The sequence below is a fragment of the Arachis hypogaea genome, chromosome 6, assembly GCF_003086295.3.
Source record: "Arachis hypogaea cultivar Tifrunner chromosome 6, arahy.Tifrunner.gnm2.J5K5, whole genome shotgun sequence".
Taxonomy (NCBI): Eukaryota; Viridiplantae; Streptophyta; class Magnoliopsida; order Fabales; family Fabaceae; genus Arachis; species Arachis hypogaea.
In genome coordinates this window covers 19655376-19680853 of record NC_092041.1, presented here as the reverse complement: position 1 = coordinate 19680853, position 25478 = coordinate 19655376, and the positions used below count along the sequence as shown (strand labels likewise).

Genomic DNA, 25478 nt, shown 5'->3' with positions numbered 1-25478 from the left:
TCCCTTCTCTGTCTGCGCGGTCTTATCCCGTGTGACGCGTTTCCTTGCCTCGGGAATAGATGATTGTGTCGTTTCGTCTTCTCGGGATGGGCGAAACTTCTCGGGTGCTTTCCGCTTCCATTCTGGAAGCGGAGGCGTGCCGGGGGCGACTCTGGTGGGAATCTCTCTCCCAACTTTCAGGGGACAGGAAGTAGCTAGGATCTGTGCTTCGTCGATCGTGCTCTTGATCGGCTAGTTGTCGTTCCAGGTTTTGGACCCTATGGCGTAACTCCTGTATTATTCTGGTGCTGTCATCTCCAGTTCCTCCGAAAGGTCGCGTCTCCCGCGTCCTTGTGCGTGGTTCGGCGTGTTGTCGGGGGGACCTTCGTCGCCCTCCCGGTGAGGCGACAGAGGCTGCCCCCTCTGCGCCGGCTGTTCGGCCTTGGTCTCCAAAGCCCGGCATGACTTCCATTTAGGCGTCCCCACAGACGGCGCCAATGTTCTGTAGAACAGTTACCTGACGGTTCGGGTGGAGTTTTGCGAAGCTGGGAATGCTTCAATCGCGGTCGTGCTAGGATCCAGTCAGCCGGGTAGCCGAGCTCTCGTTGTGGAAGGAGGGGGGCCACCTGCAAAGACACTTCGATGCTCTAGTCAGTTAGTGTGCAGGTGAGAAATGGTTTTTTGGAGTGTGTGACGTACCTTGGGAGAGGGGTAGGACCCTCCCCTTATATACGATGTCAGACGTGGGTCCCACGAGGGCAGAACCCACCTTCTTCAAAGTTTCCTTGTACAGTTGTGGTGGCCAGCTGTCCCGGACGCGTGTGCAGGTCGGATATGGGCGCATAATCCTACCGTTCAGGTCGGGTGGTGAGTGGGTCAGATCGGCCCACGTTCCCTTTTGGACCAGGCCGTAACAGATTTCATTTTCTTAAAAATATGGTTTGTATATGATTTTTTTTAGTTGTGTTGTATTTTCTATAATTATGTGAAATCTAATTATTTTAATTTATTTATAAAGTATATTTTAAGAAAAATTAAAAACAATAGCTATAAATATAATAGTTATTAAATGTATTTTCTTTCGTAAATATAATGATTATATTAAATGCATTATTTATATATTGTTTATTAGTCACATTTAATTTTAATTATTTAAATTAATTTAATACTTATAAATATATATAACATATTTTCACATGTTATATAAAAATATCATTCTTATAAAATACATTCCATATATATATATATATATATATATATATATATATATATTATGCCTTTAATTTGAATACTTCTATTTCTATTTGCTTTCCTGTATATAGCTGGATGCATGTAATCGTCTTTATCTACATCAATTGGTTAACTACTAATATCTCATCTACCAAAAAAAAAAAAAAAAACTACTACTATAGTAATATCTCATTCTATTGTGGGGAGGATCAGAATTAGTGGATTCGTTGAAAACTTTTTCACTATAGCTAACAGAATATAATTTTTTTAAAATAAAAAATACTATTTACACTAATTTTAATATATATTTTATATTTTAATATATATTTTATATTAATGATTAATTTTTATATATCTTCCAAATAAAAACCGACATACCACTAAAATTAGTATATATATATATATTATTAAAAAATTATATTTGCTCTCATATTAAAAAATATCTATTAAATTTTGTGTCAAAATATTTATCTTTTATATATATTTTTTAACTTTTAAAATTAAAATTTAATATATCATTAATATAAAATAATTTTACACCTACATCTATAATTATATAATATTTTATCATAAAAAATAACTATCTTTTATATGATTACATTCGCATAAATGATGATCCGAAAAAATAGATGTTATTCTGGCAAGAATACTTTTTTGAACTATAGCTCAGATGCGTACTTACTCTGTGAATCTCCGCCGGCTTGGAAGGTTATCCTCAAAATAGGGACAAGTTTGGCGTGGAATCTACAAAAGGTATAGTGATGCTTCTTAAGAAAAGATGAATAAACAAGCAATATATTAAAGTGAAAGAGCCGTGTGTATTTTCTCAGTGCTAGTGGTATTTTTTGGATATCCCCCTGATGAAGGTTAGCCAATGTATTTATATAGTCAAAAGAATCTTGACTTTTTGCCGTTACACTGAGCTATTGATCGGATTTTGGGGGAGTTCTGCTGTGGTTTGTTGAGGCGAGAATATCGGCTGTTAGTGATATTTCGAAGATTCTTTACCCGTTAGATATGCTCAGTCAAAGTTACTGAAGTCGAGGTTGTTAGTATGGATCACAACCCCCCAAATTTGGCCTGTAAAAAATAGGTTGAGCTTCTATATTTTCGACTTCAGGAGCTCTTTGTACAGAAAGGATGCATCGTAAGAGCCGTGTGTGTGTATATATATATACACATTTTTTTTGTCTACCGGGTCTGGTATTTGCCTTGAGTGGGGTAATGGATCGTGGGATAGAGGGCTTCTAGGGAGTTGTATTTGTCTTTTCAACTATATGTGGGTGTAGAAAATTGTTTATCTTCCGAAGGTTGTACGTGTACCCAGGAAAAAAAGAATGAGTAAGAAAGGTTAGTTTACTTTTGTCTTGTACCTTTTCACCTAGTTTTTGCTTTCTGTCTTGTAATAGAGGAAAAGGAGCGTGCTGTGGTGGATGAAAAGGACATGTATAGCTGTGTTGATGGAGATGTGAGGGGTCGCGTTTCGATTTTTAGTAGTGTAGAGTTGGTGGCTCAGTTAAATCAAGCTAGGTGGGTGAGGAATGGTGTACATTTGGAAGTTAGGATTTTACATTGTGATGACAGTGATAGGGTTTGCGAGCGAAGGTCTGACTAGAGTTATTTTTATATATATACCTACATGTTGACTGAACTTGGCATGAGGTTCCCTTTTACTGATTTCGAATGTGGGGTGTTGGCTCAGTTGAACTGTGCTCCAACGCAGTTACACCCGAATTCATGGGCGTTCGTACGAGCATTTGAATGTTATCCTTCTTTCGGTTTATTTTTTTGTTGTTTCAAGCGAAAGGTGTCTGGAAGGGTGGGTGGGTTAATCTTAACAACCATCCAAGTCGTAGTATTTTTAGCTTATACAAACAATCCTTCAAAGATTTCAAAGAAATGTTTGTTAAGGTTCATATTGGGGAGGAGTTTTATCCGTTATTCTTGGATTCGTTGCTTGAGGAGAGGTTTCCGGTCTTTTGGTCTTCAGAGCCTACGCAGATTTTTTATTGTAAAAATAGGGTAGAAAGTTTAGAGTGTATTCTAAATTTTTTTATCTCTGTGATGTCCTCGTCTGAGTTGCTATCTATATCTAGTTAACTGAAGCTTGAAGGGGATAAGGAAGCTATGGATGAGTATCTAGGTAATAGAGGTCCTGCATGGTGTATGTCTTGCATTTTATGTGGTGTGTTTGGTCATATGTGATTTTTTATGTATGTTGCAGGTGAAAAAGCTCTTACTCTCACTACTGTGAACCTGAAAGTAGTGTTTCTAAGGTTAAAAAGAAAGGGAGGGAAGGGTCGTCTACGAATGTTGGTGAAGTCGGTGAGGGAGGCAGGGTGAGATAGGATACAGTTTTTAAAAGGAAAAGGGGAGAGGTCTCGTCGAAGGTGGTTGATTTATTTGAACTGAGCGAGAAATCCGAGGTTTTCACCACCGAGGAGATTAGTGCGGCGCATGAGAGCCAAGTGGTGTTTAAGGATGACCTTATTACCTGCCTTGGCGAGTCCATTTATTTGAGGATGTTCTACTGAAGAAAAGTGGTGTTTAACTTGAAATTCGTTCAAAAATGTTGCTAAATTTTGGTCAGTGAATTGCCGACCATTGTCAGTAACGATAGCATGAAGTGATCCAAAACGGCAAATAATATTTTTTCAAGTAAACGATTTAACCTTGTCTGCTCCTATGTTTGCAAGTGGAATAGCTTCTATTCATTTTAAGAAATAATCAATTGCTACGAGTAAATATTTTACCTGACCAGGTGCTTTTGGGAAAGGCCCGAGAATATCTAGCCCCCATTTATGGAAGGGCCAACTTACCTCCGAGGTATGTAATAGCTCGGCAGCATTGTGTATTGTCGAGGAGTGCTTTTGGCAACTGTCACACCTCCTGACCTTATTAATGCAGTCTTGTTTCATTGTTGGCCAGTAGTATCCAGCCCAAGCTATCTTTGATGCTAGACTCATTCCCCCTATATGGTTGCCACATACTCCTTCGTGGACTTCATTCATGACGACTTTAACTTCCTCCTCGTCCAAGCATCATAATAGTGGTTGAGAGAAGCCTCTTTTGTATAGGTCGTTACAGATTAGTGTGAAGGATGTTGCGCCTCTTCTGAATGCCTTGGGGTCTGTTACTCCTGGTGGCATGTTCCCAGTTTTCAAGTGTTGTTTGTATGGCGTCCTCCAGTCATGTTCCTGTGATATAGATAAAATAGCTTTGCTGCTAAAACTCGGTTCAACAAGGGCTAGTTGAGATATAGCAGATTCATTCATAGTTTTTCTAGCTGTTGCAAATTTTGATAATGCATCTACTCGGGTATTTTGTTCCCGAGCTATGTGTGTGGTCTGGAATGAATGAAATTGAGAAATAAGGTCTTTTACCATCGAGTGGTACTTTTCTAACATTTGATCTTTTACCTGGAAGTGTCTTATTACCTGTTGCACGACGAGTTGTGAGTCGCAGTATACCTGTAGATTTGTAATGTTCAGAGATTGGGCTAGCCTTAATCTTGCGAGCAATGCTTCATACTCGGCTTGATTGTTGCTTGTTTGGAAAGTGAACTTGACTGATTGCTTGACTTGTAGGTCATGTTTATTGGTGAGCAAGACACCTGCTCCCGATCCTTCTGCATTTGAGGCGTCGTCGACGTATAACCCCCAAATGTATTGCTCCTCTTGTTCTTCTGCAAGCTCAATTAAGAAGTCGGCCAGAAATTGTGCTTTGACTGCCTTCCTGGGTTCGTAAATGATGTCGAACTCAGACAGCTCGATTGACCACTTCATCATTCTTCCGGAGACCTCAGGTTTTGTTAAAACTTGTCTCAGGGGTTGATTTGTCTTGACTACAATTGTGTTGCTTTGAAAGTAATATCGTAGCCTCCTTGCTGTCATTATTAGGGCTTAAGCCAATCTTTCCAGTGTTGAGTATCTAAGCTTGGAATTTTGTAACGTCTTGCTGTCAAAGTAGGCTGGCTCTTGTTTTCCCCTTGTTTCTGTTACTAGGACATAGCTGATTGCGTTAAGGGAAATAGACATGTATATAATTAGTGGTTTACCTGTGCTTGGTCTTTGCAAGATCGGTGGGGAGGATAGTATTGCCTTTACGTTTTGGAAAGCTGTTTCACATTCTGAGCTCCAATTGAAATTTCGTTGCTTTTTGAGTATGTTGAAGAAGTGTTGTGAATGTTTGGATATTGCTGGTAGGAACTGAGAGAGTGCAGCAAGTCTGCCATTCAATTGTTGTACCTCCTTTATTGTCCGAGGGCTTCTCATCTTTATGATTGCGTCGCATTTCTCGAGGTTTGCTTTAATCCCTCTAGAGGTGAGCATGAATCCGAGGAATTTGCCTCCCTTTACCCAAAGGCACATTTCTCAGGGTTGAGTCTCATGTTGTGCTTTCTGATTTGCCTGAATACCTCTTTGAGGTCGGCTCCGTGTTCTCGGTATTGTGTTGTTTTCACTATCATATCATCGACGTAAACTTCTAGGTTCCTTCCGATTTGTTTGTTAAAGACTTTGTCCATCAGTCGTTGGTAGGTTGCACCTGCATTTTTTAGTCCAAAAGGCATAACTTTATAATAATAGTTCCCTAGTTCGGCGATAAAAGCTATTTTATCCACATCTTTTAGGTGCATTAAAATTTGATTATACCCTAAATATGCATCTAAAAAACTTAAAACGTTATACCCTGATGCATTATCTACCAATTTGCCAATGCATGGGAGGGGGTAGGCATCTTTGGGGCATGCTTTATTTAAATTAGTAAAGTCTACGCACATTCGCCATTTACCTGAGGCTTTCCTTACCATTACCACATTGGAGAGCCATGTGGTGAAACATAGCTCCCTTATGAATCTTGCTTTTAGGAGTTTGTGTGTCTCTTCTAGACATGCCGACATTTTCTCGTCACCCAGGTTTTGTTTCTTTTGAGCTATAAGCCGTACCTTTGGATCAATTTGTAACCTATGACATATGAAGTTTGGATCAATGCCTGGCATGTCCGCCGAGGTCCACGCAAAAAGATCAGTGTTCCTTCGCAGTATGTTGATGATGTGTTTTTTGGTTCCTGCGAAGAGAGAATGACTGATATAAGTATAGTGATTATCATTATCGACGAGAATTACCTTTTCCAGGTCATCTGTTGGTGAGGGTCCCTCCCAAAGGTCCTCTCTTGGGTCAAGATTGACAGTATACGAGATATTTGACACATTGAAGCTCTCCCTTGGTAACTCGGATTGGGGAGTATTTTTTGATCGTATTTTTAGGCTCTCGTTATAACACCGCCGAGCTTCTGTTTGGTCTGAATGAACTGTGGCCATCTGGTTGTCATGTACCTGAAACTTAACACAAAGGTGAACAGTGGATACAATAGCACCAAGAGAATTGAAAGAGGGTCTTCCGAGGATGACGTTATAAGGGCTAGTGCAGTCGACCACTAAAAATTGCACGTCTCTTGTATTAGACATAGGGTGGTCGCCCATTGTTATTTTTATCCATATACTTCCAAGAATGGATACTCGTTCCCTTGAAAATCCGACCAGTTTTCCTGAGGATGGTTGCATTAAGTTCTCACTCAGTTTCATCTTCTTAAAGGTTGAATAAAAAAGGACGTCTACACTGCTGCCGGGGTCTAGCAGGACCTTCCTGACCAGGAAGTCTCCTGCTTGGATAGAAATGATGACAGGGTCATCTAGGTTAGTTGCTCTTGCTTAGTAGTCGGACTGATCGAAAGAGATGGTGGCTATCTGTGGTGGTCGGATTCTTGCTTCCTCCATCTTTTGGACCATCATCATTGCTCGGTAACTGCACTTTCTTGCCAATGTTGTGAGTCCTCCACCAGCGAATCCACCTGCAATACAATTTATAACCCCCCTTGTTGGTGGGGGTTGAAAACTGGTCTTTTCTATAGCGCTTGGGTCTTGCTCGGACTGATTTTTAGCTATGTTTCGTTGATTTCATTATATTCATCCACTTATGTATTTGTCTAGGTGGCCCTGTCTGGCTAGCCGTTCCAGAAGGTCTTTTGCAATTACACATTCGTCGGTGGTGTGGCCGAACTTTTGGTGAAAGGCGCAATGCTTCGATTGTCAATGTAGTTCTGGTTTTGGTACGAGCCTGCTCTACTAGGTGGCTTGATGATCTTCGCGTTCAGTATTTCTTTAATGATGTCCTCCCTTTTTGTATTAAACTACATATGCGCGTCGTATTTTGGTGTCAACTTGAATGACTTCTTATTGTCTTTGTAATTTGGTGTTTTGGTGTGCTTTTCCTCTTCACGCCGAGGTTGCTGTTTGTCAGCTCGCCGAGCTTCTCTAAGCTCTTCGATTTGTATCTGGCCTGCCGCCATTTCACGAAACTCTTGTAACGTTCTGGGCTTGGTTACGGCTATTGTTTCCTGAAATTTGCCTGGTCTAAGGCCGATCTTTAGTGCGTGGAGATGCACCTTGGGATCGAGGTCTTAGATTTCCATGGTTGCCTTGGCGAATCTCGTCATGTAGTCCTTTAGGCTTTAATGTTGACCTTGTTTAATGGTGCTGAGGTTATTCGAACCGTGCACATATATTCTTGAAGCTGCGATTCGAAGCAAGAGATGGAACCTACAGGAATCTTAAAAAACCAAAGTAAAGCAGCACCATCTAAATAAGTCGGAAAAGATCGACAAAGAATAGGATCAGAGGCACCGTTAAAGAGCATCATAGATTGAAATTTTTTTATGTAGATGCGGGGGTCGCCAAAATTCTTCGTATGATTTGAGCCCAGTGGGTAGCATGAAATTCTTCAGCATCTAAAAATTCATGACGTCTTCCGAGAATGGGTATTACTTCCTCCAGGGTTCTTGGGGTCGTCGATGCCGCGGTTCTTGGATGATTGTTCGGCTATTTTTTGAACCTCGGCCTGAAGTTCTACCATCATCATCATCAGTTCAGCTGGTGTGAGCTGTTGAATTTCGTTGTCTGCTATGTGTGGTGGTCCTGAAAGAAAAGAGAAAAAATGGCAGAGAGAAGAGTGTGGGTCAAATAAGTGGGCCCCACAGTGGGCACTAAATGTTCTGGCAAAGGATACTCTTCCGGATTATAGCTCGGATGCACACTTCCTCTGCGAATCTCCGCCGACTTGGAAGGTTATCCTCGGAACAGGGACGAGCTTGGCATGGAACCTGCAAAAGGGACTTCAACACTTAAGTCAGTGATGCTTCTTAAGAAAAGATGAATAAACTAGCAATATATTAAAGTGAGAGAGCCATGTGTATTTTCTCAGTGCTAGTGGTATTTTCTGGATATCCCCCTAACAAGGGTTAGCCAATGTGTTTATATAGTCGAAAGAGTCTTGGCTTTTTGCCGTTACACTGAGCTATTGATCGGATTTTGGGGGAGTTCTGCTGTGGTTTGTTGAGGTGAGAATCTCGGCTGTTAGTGATATTCCGAAGATTCTTTAGCCATTAGATATGCTCGGTCAAAATTAGAAGTGTCAATTTAGCCCAAATCTTAGGGCCAGCCCTCAACCCTCCAAAAAAATTCTAGCCCACAGCCCTAAAAATTATAAAATGATATTTTGTAAGCCCAACCCTAATTAAGCCCTCCTAACAAAAAAGTAAAATAGGGCTGGCCCTATAAGCTCTACAAGCCCTATAAGCCCTACAAGCCCTAAATCAAATCTTCTCCTCCCTGAGAGGCTGAGACCCGGACAATCTAAACTTCAATTGATAGAAGTTGCAACGAACAGGTTTTCGAAAGACAATGTTATCGGTGAAGGAGGATATGGAGTTGTTTATCAAGGCAAGTTAATCAATGGGAGTCCTGTGGTTGTTAAGAAGCTCCTCAATAATCTGTAAGATTTTTGAATTAGTTTATCAGTTTTTTTGGCTATTATCAAAATTGGTTTTGTGGAATCTTTCTTGTCTTGTTTTACTAGGATGTGTGTATGCAGCTAGTTTAACTAACACTATCGTCTTACCTGATGCAGAGGACAAGCCGAGAAGGAATTTAGAGTGGAAGTTGAGGCTATTGGACTATTGATCATGTGCGGCACAAGAACTTAGCCAGACTTCTAGGTTATTGCATTGAAGGCACTCACAGGTAACAAATTGTTTTGTTATGCATTCCATTTAATTAAACATCAAAATGGTAACTGCATAATTATTATTATTATTATTATCATTTTTTTAACTTGTATCCATTTGTGTTTGACTTTTAATGGCTGCTTTTATATGGATCTGACCATACAAAATGAATATTTAATACTTTCTATTAATTACTGGAACTTAGTTGTAGAGCGAATTTAGTTGTCTTATTGATTATTGACTAATATAGTTAGAAGTTCTCTGCCATGGGTTTTCCTATGACCATAGATTTCGTTAACATTTTCTCTTGCTTTTCCATTCCTAATACATGTTTTGCTTGTTTGATTGATTGTTACTGTTTTTTCTTCAATTACTTCTTATTGAAACTTCAGAGATGAATAATTAATATGAATTAATGAATGTTGTTGTTGTTGCTATAGAATTTTAATACACATTATTTGGATATAATTAGAAAATTTATAAACATGGATGATGAGATTATTTCTGAGACTCCTGTTCAAGCTTCTGGTAGTGTTGATTCTGGTAAAAAATCTAATGTTTGGAGGTTTTTTAAGAAGATTAAAAAAGACAGAGATGGTATTGAAAAGGCTGAATGCAATTTTTGTCATCATGAATACAAAATTGAAAAAAATCCGAAAACTAAGAATGCTTACGGGACTTCTCATCTAAGTCGTCATATAGTTTCTTGTAAATCTATACCCCTCAATATTAGATTTGATGATGATATAGAGGGTCTGCCAACTAAAATTGATCAGAATGTTCATAGAAAAAAACTCGCTCAGGCTATAGCAAAACATGATCTTGCATTTAGCTTTGTTGAATATGAGAGTATTAGAGATTGGATTAATTACATTAGTCCAACGATTATAATGCCTTCTAGAAACACTTTAGTTTCAGATCTTCAAATGATTTATTCAACAGAGAAAGAGAAATTGAGACAGAAGATGTCTAGGATACCTAATAGAATTTGTTTGACATCTGATGTATGGACAACATCTACCACTGAAGGATATATTTGTCTAACAGCTCATTTTGTTGATGAGAATTGGCGACTAGTGAGTAAGATTTTGAATTTTTGTCGAATGATTACTCCCCATACTGGAACCAATATGGAAGCAGTCTTATTTAACTCTTTGAAGCAATGGGGTATTGATAAGAAAGTATTCTCTATTACTTTAGATAATGCTTCTGCAAATGACAACATGCAAAACATCTTAAAAACTCATCTATGTAAGAAGAATAGTTTGCTTTGCGATGGAGAATATTTTCATGTGCGTTGTTTCGCTCACATTTTAAATTTGATTGTACAAGAAGGGTTAAAGATGGCTGCTGGAGCTTTATTTAAAATCAGAGAGAGTGTGAAATATGTGAAAGCTTCTGATGGGAGAAAAATGAAATTCAAAGATTGTGTGCAGCAAACAGAAATTGAAGAAGGTGTTAGTCCAAAATTAGATGTTCCAACTCGATGAAATTCTACATATATGATGTTGGAAAGTGCAATTAAACTTGAAAAAGTGTTTGACATCCTTAGTGTTGTAGATGGAGCTTATAAAGATTGTCCGACAAATGAAGAATGGAGCTTAGCAAAAAAAAATGTGTGAATTTTTAGAGCCATTTTATGAAACTACAAACCTCATTTCGGGTTCATCATATCCAACATCAAATTTGTATTTTATGCAAGTTTGGAAAATTGAATGTCTTTTGGAAGACAATCAAACTTGTGATGATGTTGTTATTATGAACATGGCTTTCAGAATGAAGATGAAGTTTGATAAATATTGGAAGGATTATAGCACTGTCTTGGCTTTTGGGGCAATTCTTGATCCTCGATTAAAGTTAAAGTTCTTGAGGTTTTGTTATAAAAAACTAGATCCTTCAATCTTTGAATTGAAGGCAAATGAAGTATTGGAGAAATTTAAAAGGTTGTATGGAGAGTACATAAATACTTTTGGTGGTTCAACAATTTCTCAAAGTAGTAATCAATCTCCTATGTCACTTGAAGAAAGAAGACTTACAAAGAAGAGCAAAATAGTGATGAAGGTATTTAATTTTAATATAGTATTATTTTTCTCCTATTATGTTTATTCGTTACTTAAATAATCTTTATACTATATATTTTAGGAGTTCAGAAAATTTGACTGTGAAATCCAAACTTTCAAGGATAAAGATGAATTATAGATTTATCTAAAAGAAGGTTTGATTCACACCAATGAAGATGATTTGAAGTATGATGTGCTAAATTTTTGGAAGATTAACGAGGATAGGTTTTCCACTCTGTCAGTTATGGTCAGAGATGTTTTAAGTATTCCCATCACAACTGTAGCATCTGAGTCTGCATTCAGTATTGGTGGACGTATTTTAACAAAATATAGAAGTTTCACTCTTCATGAGCATGTCCAAATGCTTATTTGCACAAGGAGTTGGTTACGTGGATTTGTTCCAAATCATGATGGTAAATATTTATGCTATTTTTTTCAAATAATATTTTAAATTGAATTTCTAACTGTTTTTTAATTGGTTGATTTTAGATGATGAAATTGGTGAAATTCATGAAGAAGAAGTGTCAACAGCAACGATGCATCTCCCTCAACATTCATGATTTTAGATGATGAATTTTTGTGTCAACTTTATTTTGATTTTCTAGAGACATTATTGATGGTAATTCTAGAGAGTAAGAAAAAGGGTGATGAGATAGTAAATGCCATGTTTGATTTCTTGATATATATATATATATATATATATATATATATATATATATATATATATATAGTTAAAAGTTGGATTTAATATGATCAATGTACATTATTAACATTTATTTTTTTATTTTTTACGCATAAAAATGATAAAGGGATAAAACAAACTAATGACTTAAGTTTTATGTGTGTTGTTGAAGTAGAGAACGTAAAAAAAAAAAAAAAAGAAAATTAGGTAACCCATGGGTTGGCCCTAGGACTTTTGGCCCATGAGGGCTTTTTAAAATTTGACCCTATTAGTTAAAGGACTTTTTATTCTTCTGGCCCTATAAAGTAGGGCCAAAGCCCTATAGGGCCAAACATATTGACACTACTAGTCAAAATTACTGAAGGCGAGGTTGTTAGTATGGATCAGATGTAATTAGATAAATATGTAAAATATTTTATATTGTTAAAAATTAAATTATAATTTGTATCTAAAAGTATAAAATAAAAATATGTATTAAATCAATTTAATAAAAAGTAAAATATTCTTATAGTATTATTTAATTAATAAATTTATTTAGTTAAAGTTTATGTTTTTGTAAAGATACTCCTGTCCAGCTATACGTCGGTTCCTCGTTGATCGAGATGAGCTAGGTGACTCTGGTTGGGTTGGGAATATCCTCGTGAATTCAGACTCGAGCATGGTACCTGCAAAAAGGATTCTGATGTTCAAGTCAATAAAAAATAATATATAAAAGAAATGCTCGGAATATAAATTATTTATGTGGTAGTATGTTGTTGATGTGTTGTATAGCTTGGCCTCTAGTCTGGTTTATAGTGTGTTTGAGATCGGTTTGTTTGTGAAGGAGTGCCGAGATTCTCGTGATACAGAGTGTGTTCTTGCGGGTGAAATCTTCGGTGAAGATTTGGATACGTTGGAAAATCTTATCTTTTTGGTTTGGCATGGGCTGACTGAGGTATAATTCGACTTTATCCGATCTTTGAGGGTTACACTACAGTTTATATCTTTAATTTTTTTTTACTCAATTTTAATATTTGTTGGTAAATTAAAAATATTTATAATAGATATCTATTTTAATAATTAGTTTTAAAAAATTAATTAAAACAATAATATATTTGTATTTTTATCTATCTAAGTAATTATCTCTATTATTATTATTATTATTATTATTATTATTATTATTATTATTATTATTATTATTATTTAAAATTAATTTTTTTATTAAACGATTGAATAATTATAAGTAATATATAAAATATATAATGAGGATACGAAAAATTTGGTGTATAATTTTTTTTTCTAAAATATTATTATCGTACATAATTTATAAAAAAATATGTTTCACTTTTATTATTTATTAGAAGATAATCTATTTATCATCTTATTAATTATTATTATTATTATTATTATTATTATTATTATTATTATTATTATTATTATATATTTAATTTATAAAAAAGTGAATTAATGACCATATTATTACTTATTAATATATCAATATTAATAATGAATAAATAAAAACTTACCTACCCTATTCCCGGTTTTTCCGCTCCATTTCTTTACGGTTCTTCTCTTTCAGATAGGGATGTTAATGGGGCAGGGCGGAGGCGGGAAAAGTCTCCCTGCTCCCCATCTCTACCCTCAGATTTGCTCCCCATCCCCGTCCCCATTTTTCGCTGTGGGAAAATATTGCTCCCCATCCCCATTTTTCACGGGGCTCCATTCTCCGCAGGGATCCCATTCCCCATCTACATAATAGTTCTAACTAATTATTAATTTTCATATGAATAGAGCTGCAAGTATCTATCTTATACAAAAGCTGCAAGATTTTATACAAAAAGTCTAAATGACACGATGGTGACTTCTTTCGAAATGACGTAAGAGGGGAGGACGCAACGACGAGCCAAAGGACAAAGCAGTGGACGAGGTGGGAGACGTGGAAACAGAGAAGAGAATGAATACGACGGCAGAATTACAAAAATGAACGCCGCAAATAGAAATTACGACGCGGTAAGGGTGATGACACAGTGAGGTGTGACGATGCGGTGAGAAGGGTGGCTGCAGAGAGGTTGGATGGAGTATGGACAGTGTTAGGGATCTCTAAATTGAAGAAGGGTTATGCAAATAAAGATTAGGAGTTTTGAGTTTCTATATATATGTGTGTGTGAGAAATGACTAAAAAACATATGCAAGAAATAAACTATTAAGGATAATTTAGGAAATTCATAAATTTCGGGGAATAGCGGGGATCCCCGCTCAGGTGCCCGCGCTTGCTTCGAAGGAATTTTGTCTCCCATCCTCATTCCCGCAGAAAAAATTTTCCACAATCGAATCCCCATTCGAGACAGTCCCTGCAGGGATCCTCGCGTCTCGGGGAGTTTTGACATTCCTACTTTTAGATCCTTGGTTCCAGAGTAAAGACTCACAACAGAGGTTCATATTAAGTAAATAGACGCGCAGTCAAGCAAAACAAGAGAGGCGGGTTTCCTTGTCTTGGAAAAAGATCTCAGAACCGGTTACAGTAGGAGTTATAGATAAAGAATGGGGGATACCATAAGTCATTTCCTAATATTTTCATATTATTTATTTTTTATATGCTTTTATATGTTTAATAATTTTTTTGTTATTTTTATATGCTACATATTTGTCTTCGCTACTTAAAATTTTTGGATCTATTGAAGAAAACAATAAAATATTTTAAACATTTTAGAAAATAAATTTTTTATGTCAATGCAAATATGAGATTCATGTAGCATTGCTCTGTTATAAATGTAGAATATTTAAAAAATATGGATCATTACTATTAATTTATTCTAGATATGATAGATATGAGTCATGGTTTATTTAACCGGATGCATCCATGAGAAATCAAAGAAAAATAGATTCATATATATTGACGACGTATACTGCAGATCATCGGGTAGGTAACAAATGCTTTCCATGAGTTCCAAACCAACATGAACTTGTACTCAAATACTAATACGGCATGGCTTTTTAAAAAAAAAAAAAAAAAGAAGCAGCATATCCATTAAACTAGTTGGCAATGGGAATAGCAGGTACGGAATTAAAAATGTGTACCCGTATAGTGTTAGTTTGTTACTTTTCATTTTATTTTGAGCTGCATGAACTGGAAATTGCCACAGGACGAGGTTGGGACCACCCAATAAGTTGGTGAAATCGCAAAAGCTGGTAACTGTTCACACCGTGACGTGGCAAGACCATCTCATGCAATGAATGAAGTTGGCCTCATCATCCACAAGTTCACCATCACACACCAACCCCAACCCCCAATCAATATGGCGGATTGTTTCTAATATGGACACATTAATATTACTTAGGTTACTAATATCACCAAAAAGTAGGAATATTAAGCCTTTTAATTTGGCCCAAACACAACCCTAGCATCGGTCTTTAAAGCACAGTCACACTTTTATTGTAGGCTGTATTTTCAATTTTTCATATTCCATGGAAACATATATACACCTTTTTAGTTTTTAATGTTTCACAAGTAAAGGCGAGATACAAGTGAATCGATTTTCAAAAACATCAATAGTAGCTGGCATCTAGTTGTTGACAGGAATAACAATAATAATAGGAAGAAAATATTAAAAGTTATATTTAAAATGATATGATTATTTTAATAATGATTAATAAATATGAAATAAGATAATTTTGAGTTGTTTGAACAAAATTTTTATTATTTCACAAATATGATTGCAGGACGAATCAAAAGAAAATTACTTTGTGTGACATTTATTTATTGCGCTATATGCGTGCTTAGTAAACAATGAAGGAGGAAGAATTCATGGAAAGCAGAATCACATGAAGTGTTCAATCCATCACACAACTCATCCCCGTTCCCCACTTGGCCTTCAAACCCTATCATCAGGTCGTCACCAATACTTTCTTTTGTACGTGTTAGCGTCAGTTACCCGCTCCTCTTTGCCTCCCTGACACTAAATTCTAGTTATAATTATCCGATCTGCTTACTATAATTTCTCCTCTTCTTACTCCTTAATCAATTAATTAATTAATTAACAGTAGGGTAAAAGGAAATTCCAGAAACATTGAGGGAAAAAAATGTGATGTGCACGACCGAAACTCTAACAGGCAAACAAATGAATATGAATATGAATAATAAGAGGAAAAAGTAGAATTAGAATGAGGGGTGGGGAGGCGGCGGCATTATATTCGGATGTTATGTAGCCGCCAGATTTCTACATAAGACATACATACATACAGAAGCTAAGGAACGTAACTGAAACACAATCTGTACATGACAATGATATCCCTTCTTTCTTTCTTTAACATGACCAAGGCACGCCACCGGGTTTCTTGTTTATATTAGCATGGATTCTTTTCACTTTCAGAGGAATTCAAATTCTCAAGGTCCAGTTTGGCTCTACAAACCGGACACAGAGGGTGTTCTGAAAGCCAGGTATCCGCGCATTCAAGGTGAAAGCCATGGTTGCAACCGGGAACCATCCGAACAGCTTGTTCATGGGCGATGTCATCGAGGCACACTGCACATTCGCTAGGGGACAGCAGGTCCTTGCCGGTAACCTTGGGGAGCTTGTCAAGGTCGGAGGGGGAGAGGCCCTTCACGGAGAGGGTTTTGGCTGGGGGCGGAGGGAGGTTGGGGTGGTGTGCGGTGGCGTACCAGAGAAGGCAGATGTACACTATGAAGACGGCGCTCATGCCCAGGCACGGCAGGAACAGCGCCAGCAGAACTGAGTCCAGCATGTCCAGTTTTTTTAATTAATTTGAAACGAAAGAAGAAATCAATCGAGAGAAATCAGTGTGGGGGTGGGAGTGGTTGGTACAGAACTATTGAAGAGGATGAGTGGCAGATGCAAGGCAACATCTTTTCTGAGCTGCTATTACTCTAGCATCAGAATAACAGAGAAAGAGAAGACAGAACAGGGGAAGCTGTGTATGTGAATACAAATGCCTTTGCCCCTTTCATTTTATATGCCTACGAATTTGTTGAACGGTTATTTTCTCTCTATTTTTTTTTTCGGGCTAAAAAAAACGTGTTGTCAATATATTTCTCACTGTGCGTTGTCAATATATTTCTCACTATGCTATCTCCTTCGAACTAATTAATAATTACTAACTTTAAAAGATGAGATATGTTTGAGGAATACCTTAATTTATTATTTTTTATCTATTAATATTTTAAAAATATTGATTAAAATATATTATTGGATTATAAACTAAGCTGATGACTAAAAATAATGGTAAAAAATAATAAATTCTAATAATTATTTAATATTTCTCTTCTTTTTTTTACTAAAGACAATTATTTTATTCCAACAATGAGAGGAATATAAACAATTAATAAATATCAATTTTATTAGTTGATAATTGTTAAATAATTTGATATATTTAATTAATTTGTTATTTAAAATTTTTAAATATTAATTTTATATAAAAATAATTATATGTGAATTTTTATTAAAAATTAATGAAATAATGTTTAGTTCAAATTTCAAATAATTTCACAAAGTATACTACTTCTTTTTACATATTAGTATTATTTATAGATTAATAAATCAACAAATTTATAACCACCTTAACAAGTAATCTGAAAGTACTTGTTAGCAAATAATAATAATAATATTTATTATTATTATTGGTCTTAGCTTGTCAATAAAGATAGCGTTGGTGGAGAGACAGAGATAAAAAGACCGAGACTGAGAGATAGAGACTAAAAGATAGAGATTGAAATAAAAAATGAAAAACAGAAATTGAAACAAGAATGAAACTCTAATTTAATTTGTATAAAGGATAAAATTAAAATTAAATAATTGAAATGAAAGTATTTTAGGTATAAAATATTATTAAAGTTTCAGTCTCCGTCTTTAAAAATTTCAGTCTCGTGTGTCTCTACTTTTTGGAGGTATTGAAATACTGAAATTTTGGAAATAGAAACAAAAATTTTAATACCAATCTCTAAACCAACAAATATATACTGAATCTCAGTCTCTCAATTTTTGTCCTAATACTTCGAAACAAATACTGCCTAAGTGTTTTTAACTTTACTAAAGTAAAAAGTTTGAACGAAAACTAATTATATATTACGCATACATGAAATATTAAAGATAAAGTATGTTATTTGTTTCTAATATTTTTGAAATTTTTAAAAATTATCTTAAATGTTTAATTTGATTTATTTTATACTTAACATTTTAAATAAGTTTCAATTGTATTTCTATGTTAATTTTTTGATAATCAATAATTACTTTTTTTTCAATCTTTATTCTTACTCTTAATCAAAATTTTAAATTAAATCATAATTTACCAAAAAATAATCTAATCTAACCACAGTCTTATCAATCCACCTTCTATTATCTCCTCTTTCTCTTTAGTTATTATGGTCATCACTCTCTTATTAACAATCACAACTATTCATGCATTCCTATACTTAATCAACTCATCTTTAAAATTCAAATTTACCATCATCAACTTCATACATTAACACACAAACAGAAAGAAAAAGCTGTGAAAAGAAGAAAAAAAAATCAGAAAAAGAATAAAAAAAGAGATAAGAGGAAGAAGGAAATCTTACCGAAGAAGAGTCGTTACTGCCACTGAACTGCCAGCAAGTCTAGAAGGAGAGAGGAAGAGAGACAAATAGATTAAAATTTTTTATTAAGGATAAAATTAAAAAAAGCAATTGATTAATTATTGTTTGTCAAAAAATTAACGGTAGGAATAAAATTAAAACTCATTTGAAATGTTAAGGATAAAATTGAATAAAATCAAATGTTAGAAATAATTTAAAAATATTTAAAAAATGTTCGAAATAAAAATCATACTTTATCTAAATATCAATTATCAAATCAGCTATTTATATAAAATATATATTAAAAATAAATTAAATAATATATATTTATATACAAATTTATTATGGCTAATTTATAACTGATTTTTTATATGCACATAACAATTTTAAACGAAAGACAATAATTTTTTTTGGTGACAAATGAAAGACAATATAGTTAAGGGTGGAAACTCATGTGCAGTCGATTTCACGTGAAGTTGATGTCTGAGAGTTGTTAAATGATTTGACTAATTTGACTAAATTTTCATCTAACGGCTCTCAGATATTAATTTCACGTGAAGTCGACTTCACCTGAATTTTCACCATAGTTAAATGATAAATCATATTCAATGTTTTGAAAACACTCTAGTTAATAAATTCTATTATTATTACTATAAACAAAATGGCACTTCGAGCCTAGTAAATTAAAACAATAAATTTGAAAATTTGAAAAAATGTTCATTATTTTTCAATTGGCGTCACTTTTTATTTAAATTTTAATTAAAAATAAGCGTGTTTATAAATTATTTATTGCGACTAACGGTAATTATTATTTTTTTACCACTTAGTGGTAAAGATTATTTCAATGTCTTCAAATGCAAGGTTTTTTATGTGATTAGTCAATAGTCAGTAATAATGTTCTCTTGACAAATTAAAAATGAATTAGAAAACATATAAGATATAATAACTAGTGAGGTTGATTGTGATTTATGTATAGGTGAAGAGGAATAAATGTCTTATTTTCTTCGTGACAGTTCAGTTGCGAAGAGTTTTTGGACTAGCACTGAGATTAGTAATTTTCTTTAAACTTTTTGGACCATCCATCTCTCATATTGAATTGGTATCAAATTGAAGGAGGTTACTCAAACTTTAACTGGGGTTGTGTGACACATTTTCTTTGAAACCATTTGCTGAAACTTTTGGCACTATCGTAACCGCCGAGTTTTAAAAGTTTAAGCTGCAATCATGACTCTTGCCTCCGTTTAAACTTGAGCCTAGTTAAAAAAATATCAGTCATTAGAATGCGTTACTTATAATAAATTCCTTGCGGCATAATCTATTACCCACGTTAAGTTGTTTGGTGACCCCACCAAAATTTTAGATCAAGATCAACACAAATGGCTGGGTTAGGGAATTTGATTCGACAACTTGTGGTGATATCCTTTGAGACTGCTATGGAAATTTTATTGAAACATTTAGTGTAAGTTTGGGAACTTGTTCCATCACTCTGTCTGAATTTTGGGCATCTTCCTTGGTCTTTCAATTGCATCCGATAAAAGAATATCACAATGTGCAAGTTGAATTTTGGACAGCTTTGAACTTCGGCCAAAAAGATTTGAATAGCTCTCATGCAGCCTTTGCTCTTGTTGCATCCAGTTGTTGTTTTAGAAAGATTGAAAGGCGTCATTTAGTCATGTGTTCCAAAAAAAAAGTTATACATATACATTAACAAAATTTGATCACACTCACTTTCTTTTAGTTGTTTATGATTCTCTTTCTACTATAATTTTTTTCCTGTTCTCTACGAATTTTAAGAGGTTATCTTTTCTCGTAGTGTTTCTTTGTATTGCTTTTTTTTTTTGTTTCTTGTCCCATTGATAATAATAATAATAATAATAATAATAATAATAATAATAATAATAATAATAATAATAATAATAATATTATTATTATTATTATTATTATTATTATTATTATTATTATTATTTAATTAAACTGTTTTTGTAATCTTCACTAGTAAAAAAAAAAAAAACAAATATTCATATATTCTCAATTAATATTGCTACATTTTTGCAGGCTATTATTCCAAAATTTTGCAATTTTTTTTTTTTTGCTAAATATTGCTTTCTGATGTTAGAGATATAAATACTTCTTAAGCAACAGCTTCTTTGGATTTGCTTGATTTTTATATAGAATTTTTTTTTGTTATTGTCTTATACTATTTTTTTTAAGATTTTTTTATCATAAAATTCTGATATCATATTATAAAATTAGTTAAATTACTCATTTTAAAAATTTAAACTAATAAAAGAAGGCAATATAAATAATTATATCTTGAACACTGCACAATGAATACATATTCCATAAAAACACAAAACTTTTGTTTTTTACCCAAATTGGAAATTAAATAATTTTTTATTCAAAAAGATAAGAAATATATATTCTATGAATTAATTTCGTTAAAATTAAAAAAAAAATTATTATAACAAATTTTTTTATCAAACCAGCCTTTATTTTTAATTAATGAAAAGTTGTTCTATTATTTTTTAAAAGTATGAGTTTAGTATATAAATTAAGTGAGAAATTAATTTATACAAACTACATCATTTCAAAATACTATCCATAATTTTTTATATGGAGAAATAGTAGGGATTATTTATTCATGCATTTTTCTGAAAAGTTAGGCTGGGTTTGTTAAAATTTTTTGAAGGGGTGTTTGTGTTTTTTAAAAACACAAGTATTTTATTTTGTGTTTGATAAACTAAAAAGTCCAAATGCTTGTGCTTGTAATTTTTAAAAGTTAGGGATGCTTTTAAAAGCACTTAAGAGTGAACTTTTTAAAGTTGGATTGTGCTTATCAAAACTAAAAAAAATCTAATATAATAAATATTCAAAATTAACATTATTAATTATTAACACCAGATTTTATTTATTTTCTCACATATATTTCCGTCATCGTATTGCCATTGAAATACTCATATATTTCTAATTTCTCAACCTAACCTTCACAAATTCTAACATAATTTTTATATATTTTTTATTTTTCAACCTAATATTCACAATTTCAATACAAATACATTTCTATTACGTTGTTATTAGGTATGAACTTCTATCTATTTATATTATTTTTTGTGAGTTATATTTTAATAGATATTTGTTTTTCTCTGTTCTTTAAAATGTGAAGGAGACCTAATTTATAGAAATCAATCATAAAATTTTTGTATACCAACTTTATGAATATTAGTCAAAATTATAATAACAACGTGTATATATATATATATATATATATATATATATATATAAATATAGATATATAATTTTACTTGATATATATATCCCATTTTATGTGATTTGTAAAAATGAATCAATATATATAAATAAATAATAGACGTATTAATACTAATATTGAATTACATACAAATTTTATTATTGAAAAATTACCCCATATCATGTACGACAATGGAATATGATGTTACTTAGTACGGGTAAGTTGTGAGTTGCAATTTGTCTTAAAATGAGGCTTGAAATTACTAAAATCACCTCTAAAATAGCATTGAAAAAGTCAAATTTGGATAGTTGAATTAGAATTTGGAAGCCATTTCAATAATAATATAATGTGACTAAGAAACGTTGTCGTTTTTAAGTATGCCGGGCAGTTTCTCTCTAATTTTAAGATGAAATTTTAAAATATCTTATTGTCATCATGAAATTTTTTTTACTTGATGGGTTTTTATCATCTATTTACAAATCAATTCTTTTTACATTTATTTATTTAGACATAAATATATCTTTTTTAATTTAATAGCATGTCTTTCACCCAAAAATATTAATTAACAATATTTTAATAAATATTAATGTCCTTTTTAATTTAATATTTTATTAATTTTTAATAAATATTTTTTATTAATAATATTAACAATGTAAAATTCATTATTAATAATATGATCATAATTTAATCTATTATGTGTTAAACAATTCATTATTATTATTATATGTATCATTCAATGAATGAATTAATATAATAATATTTTTGAGAAATAAATATTTTATAATGTAAAATAAATTATTCTTAAGTGTAAAATTATCAAAAAAGATATTAATAATACAAATCTCTACATATATATAATAAATAATTTTGTTGAACAAAAATTAATATATCTTATTTATTAAATTATATATATAAAAAGATATGAACATTAACTTTGATTCATAACAATAACTATTTATGGTTATAATTATTATATATTTTCAATAGAATATTTTTACGAGAAACCCAGTATTAGAATTTTCTTTGATGTGTAAGTATATATTATGGTAATTAACAAAATATTTACTATTGATTTTTGAACACTTAAGTCCATGGGGTTTAGTAAAATAAATATTGAGTATAATTTAAATTTTTGTTAGTCAATAAAAAATTCATTAACTATCAACAATAAATTTTAGCTTTAAAATCATAATAACTAACTTAAATTGATTAATTGATTAACTCAATCATCTACTTAAATAAATATCGATGATTCGAATTCTGTTTTAAAATTTATTTAACTAAAAAATTTATCGATCAAGGCATTAATAGCAAATTTGAGCAAATTTGGGCCTCGCTATGATAGTATTTTTGTATAATCGGAAGACAATATGTTTTAGTTCTAATAATTACAGTCTCTCAAGTATTATAACCCAAAAAAAAGTCTCTCAAGTATTATATCTAATCTATTGTATTTGAATAAAATTAAATATATAAAAAATTATTATAAATTATTTTATTACTTTTGATACATGTTATTAATATGTGGTAATTGTTTTATGATTTTTTTTTTGATAATCTTAAATGAATTAGATAAAAAGAAGAATTAAAATTTTCTATTATACTTTTTTTAATTCTATTTATAGGTATAAATTAAAATTTCGTATCTTAAATAATTTGAATTTATTTTTAAGATCACTTGAAGCATGCAATATATATATATATATATATATATATATATATATATATATATATATATATATATATATAGATTTTTCTATAAAACAATTTTAAGTTTTTTTCTAATTTTATTTTTCTCATATCAATTAAACAAATACAATAATAAAATTTCATCTTATTTTATTAAATATTTTTTTGTTTATCTAAAATCTTTGAATAAATCACAAATATATGATATTAAAAACTAAAATTTATTAGATATAGATATCATATCTTTAATTTTTTTTAATTACAAATTTTAATACTTAAGGGACCAAAATAAATTTAAAATAGTATACACAAGGATTATCAATTTTATACAAGTTATACGAATTTACTGAATTTACTCGAACTGACTCGAGCTTATTTAAATTCATAAATTTGTAAGTAAGTATTTAAGAATTAACTTGAGAGTTTAACAACTTTACTTTTTATAATCTTTATTTACACACACTCATGTATACACATATATATAAATTATAATACATAAAAGAAAATTAACAAATCAACAAATTCTATATAAAAAGAATATTTCTTAATTATTAATCTTAAATATACACTTTAATTAAGATAAATCCGTTATTCGTAAAAAGAAAAAAAATATGCTAAAAATGAAAATAAAAAACATGTATTAAACACATGATATATATTGGAAATAGTTTTAATAAGCTTATGAAAAGGTTTTAATAATAAATAAAAGTTATAAGAAAGGGTTAGATTTGTAAGATAAATTGAATGACTCAATTAATTTAATTTTAAAAGATAAAATAATCAATTTAAGCTATTTGATGTAATGTTTAAGAAATGACTTAATTGAAAATAAGAAATAAAAAAAATACATTTATAATAGGAATGCAATTTTTTGTAATGAGAACCGAAATAATTTTTTCTTTCTTTCGATTTTATTTAGTTTGATTGGATTTGTAATATTTCAGGTATATAGAAATGAAATATTTAAGTGAATTATTTACCTTTTTCATACATAAAGTTAGCAAAATATGACTAAATTTTTAAATATATATATATATATATATATTTCCTTATTTTGTCAATGAAATATGAAAATTATATATAAAATAATAAATTTTAAAATTTTACACAAATTAAATAAATTTAGATAAATAAAAAATAAACTAAAATTAAGAATTTTAACATTGTTTTGTATATTTTTAAATAAACTTTCAATATCATAAAATTCATTATAACACATGCATTTAAAAGATTAATTTAAAAAAAATAAAAATTAAAAAGAATACAATGACAATTAGATTCTCAAAAATATTAACCTTGAATTAATTAATTTTTAAAGGAAAAAAAGTATTAAGTAGGTCCTCTAAAATAACATGGTGGATATATATGTCATTTTGTCAATGAATAGTACAAAATGAAATAGAATTGTTCATGTATTTCGTTATTTATCGTGTATGTCTTGTTATTGTCACGTGAGTTTGAAAATGATGTAATTTTGGACAGTGAAACATTTATTATCTTTTGAGTTTTTATATATTTTTTTATCAACTCATATTTATTTATCACAAATTTTATTAAAATAAGTAAAATTTTGCTCTAAAGTTATTATTTACATGGCTATATCTTTTATAGATAAGTACATCAAAATAATTAACAGTATATATAAATATCACTATTAAATTTTAATTGATAAATTAATAAAAAAATATAATATGTCTATTATTTACTATCTTTAAAAATTAAATTAATATTTAAAAAATTAATTAATCTAAAATCAAAATATTTAGAAATTAATTGACCGGAAAAAAATAGCTTTTATTTGTTGTAAGAGAAAATATGGCTTGACAGTTAGACAGATGTCATTGTATAGGATGCAACAATTTAAGTTGGGTAAATTGGACATTTTCATCCATTTCAAACTGAAAAAGTGAAGAAGTCCTTGCAGATTTTTCGTGGACTTTCAATGATTAATGTATACAGTATTTTTTATTCGATGAATCTTGA

At 31.8% G+C, this 25478-nt stretch overlaps 2 protein-coding genes across 2 annotated transcripts; one reads left to right on the top strand and one right to left on the bottom strand.

The window, feature by feature from the left end:
* Window positions 1-5563: 5563 nt before the first annotated feature.
* LOC140173636 (uncharacterized) lies at window positions 5564-6691 on the bottom strand. Its single transcript, XM_072198130.1, has 2 exons — window positions 6001-6691; window positions 5564-5754 (listed from the first exon to the last, which is right to left on the bottom strand). Exons 1-2 carry the CDS (start codon window positions 6689-6691, stop codon window positions 5564-5566), a joined length of 882 nt encoding a protein of 293 aa, XP_072054231.1.
* A 3064-nt stretch (window positions 6692-9755) lies between these two features.
* On the top strand, window positions 9756-10760 carry LOC112805417 (zinc finger BED domain-containing protein RICESLEEPER 2-like). The gene has a single exon (XM_025847806.1). It carries the CDS (start codon window positions 9756-9758, stop codon window positions 10758-10760), a length of 1005 nt encoding a protein of 334 aa, XP_025703591.1.
* Window positions 10761-25478: the final 14718 nt, after the last annotated feature.

What these genes read in the sequence shown, in the direction of transcription:
- LOC140173636 (XM_072198130.1), bottom strand. Translation starts at nt 6,691, where the DNA reads ATGGGCGACCACCCTATGTCTAATACAAGAGACGTGCAATTTTTAGTG. An exon ending in AATGGTAAGGAAAGCCTCAG is followed by an intron (nt 5,755 to 6,000) that starts GTAAATGGCGAA and finishes TAAAAAATGCAG; the next exon opens with GTGCAACCTACCAACGACTG.
- LOC112805417 (XM_025847806.1), top strand. Translation starts at nt 9,756, where the DNA reads ATGGATGATGAGATTATTTCTGAGACTCCTGTTCAAGCTTCTGGTAGT.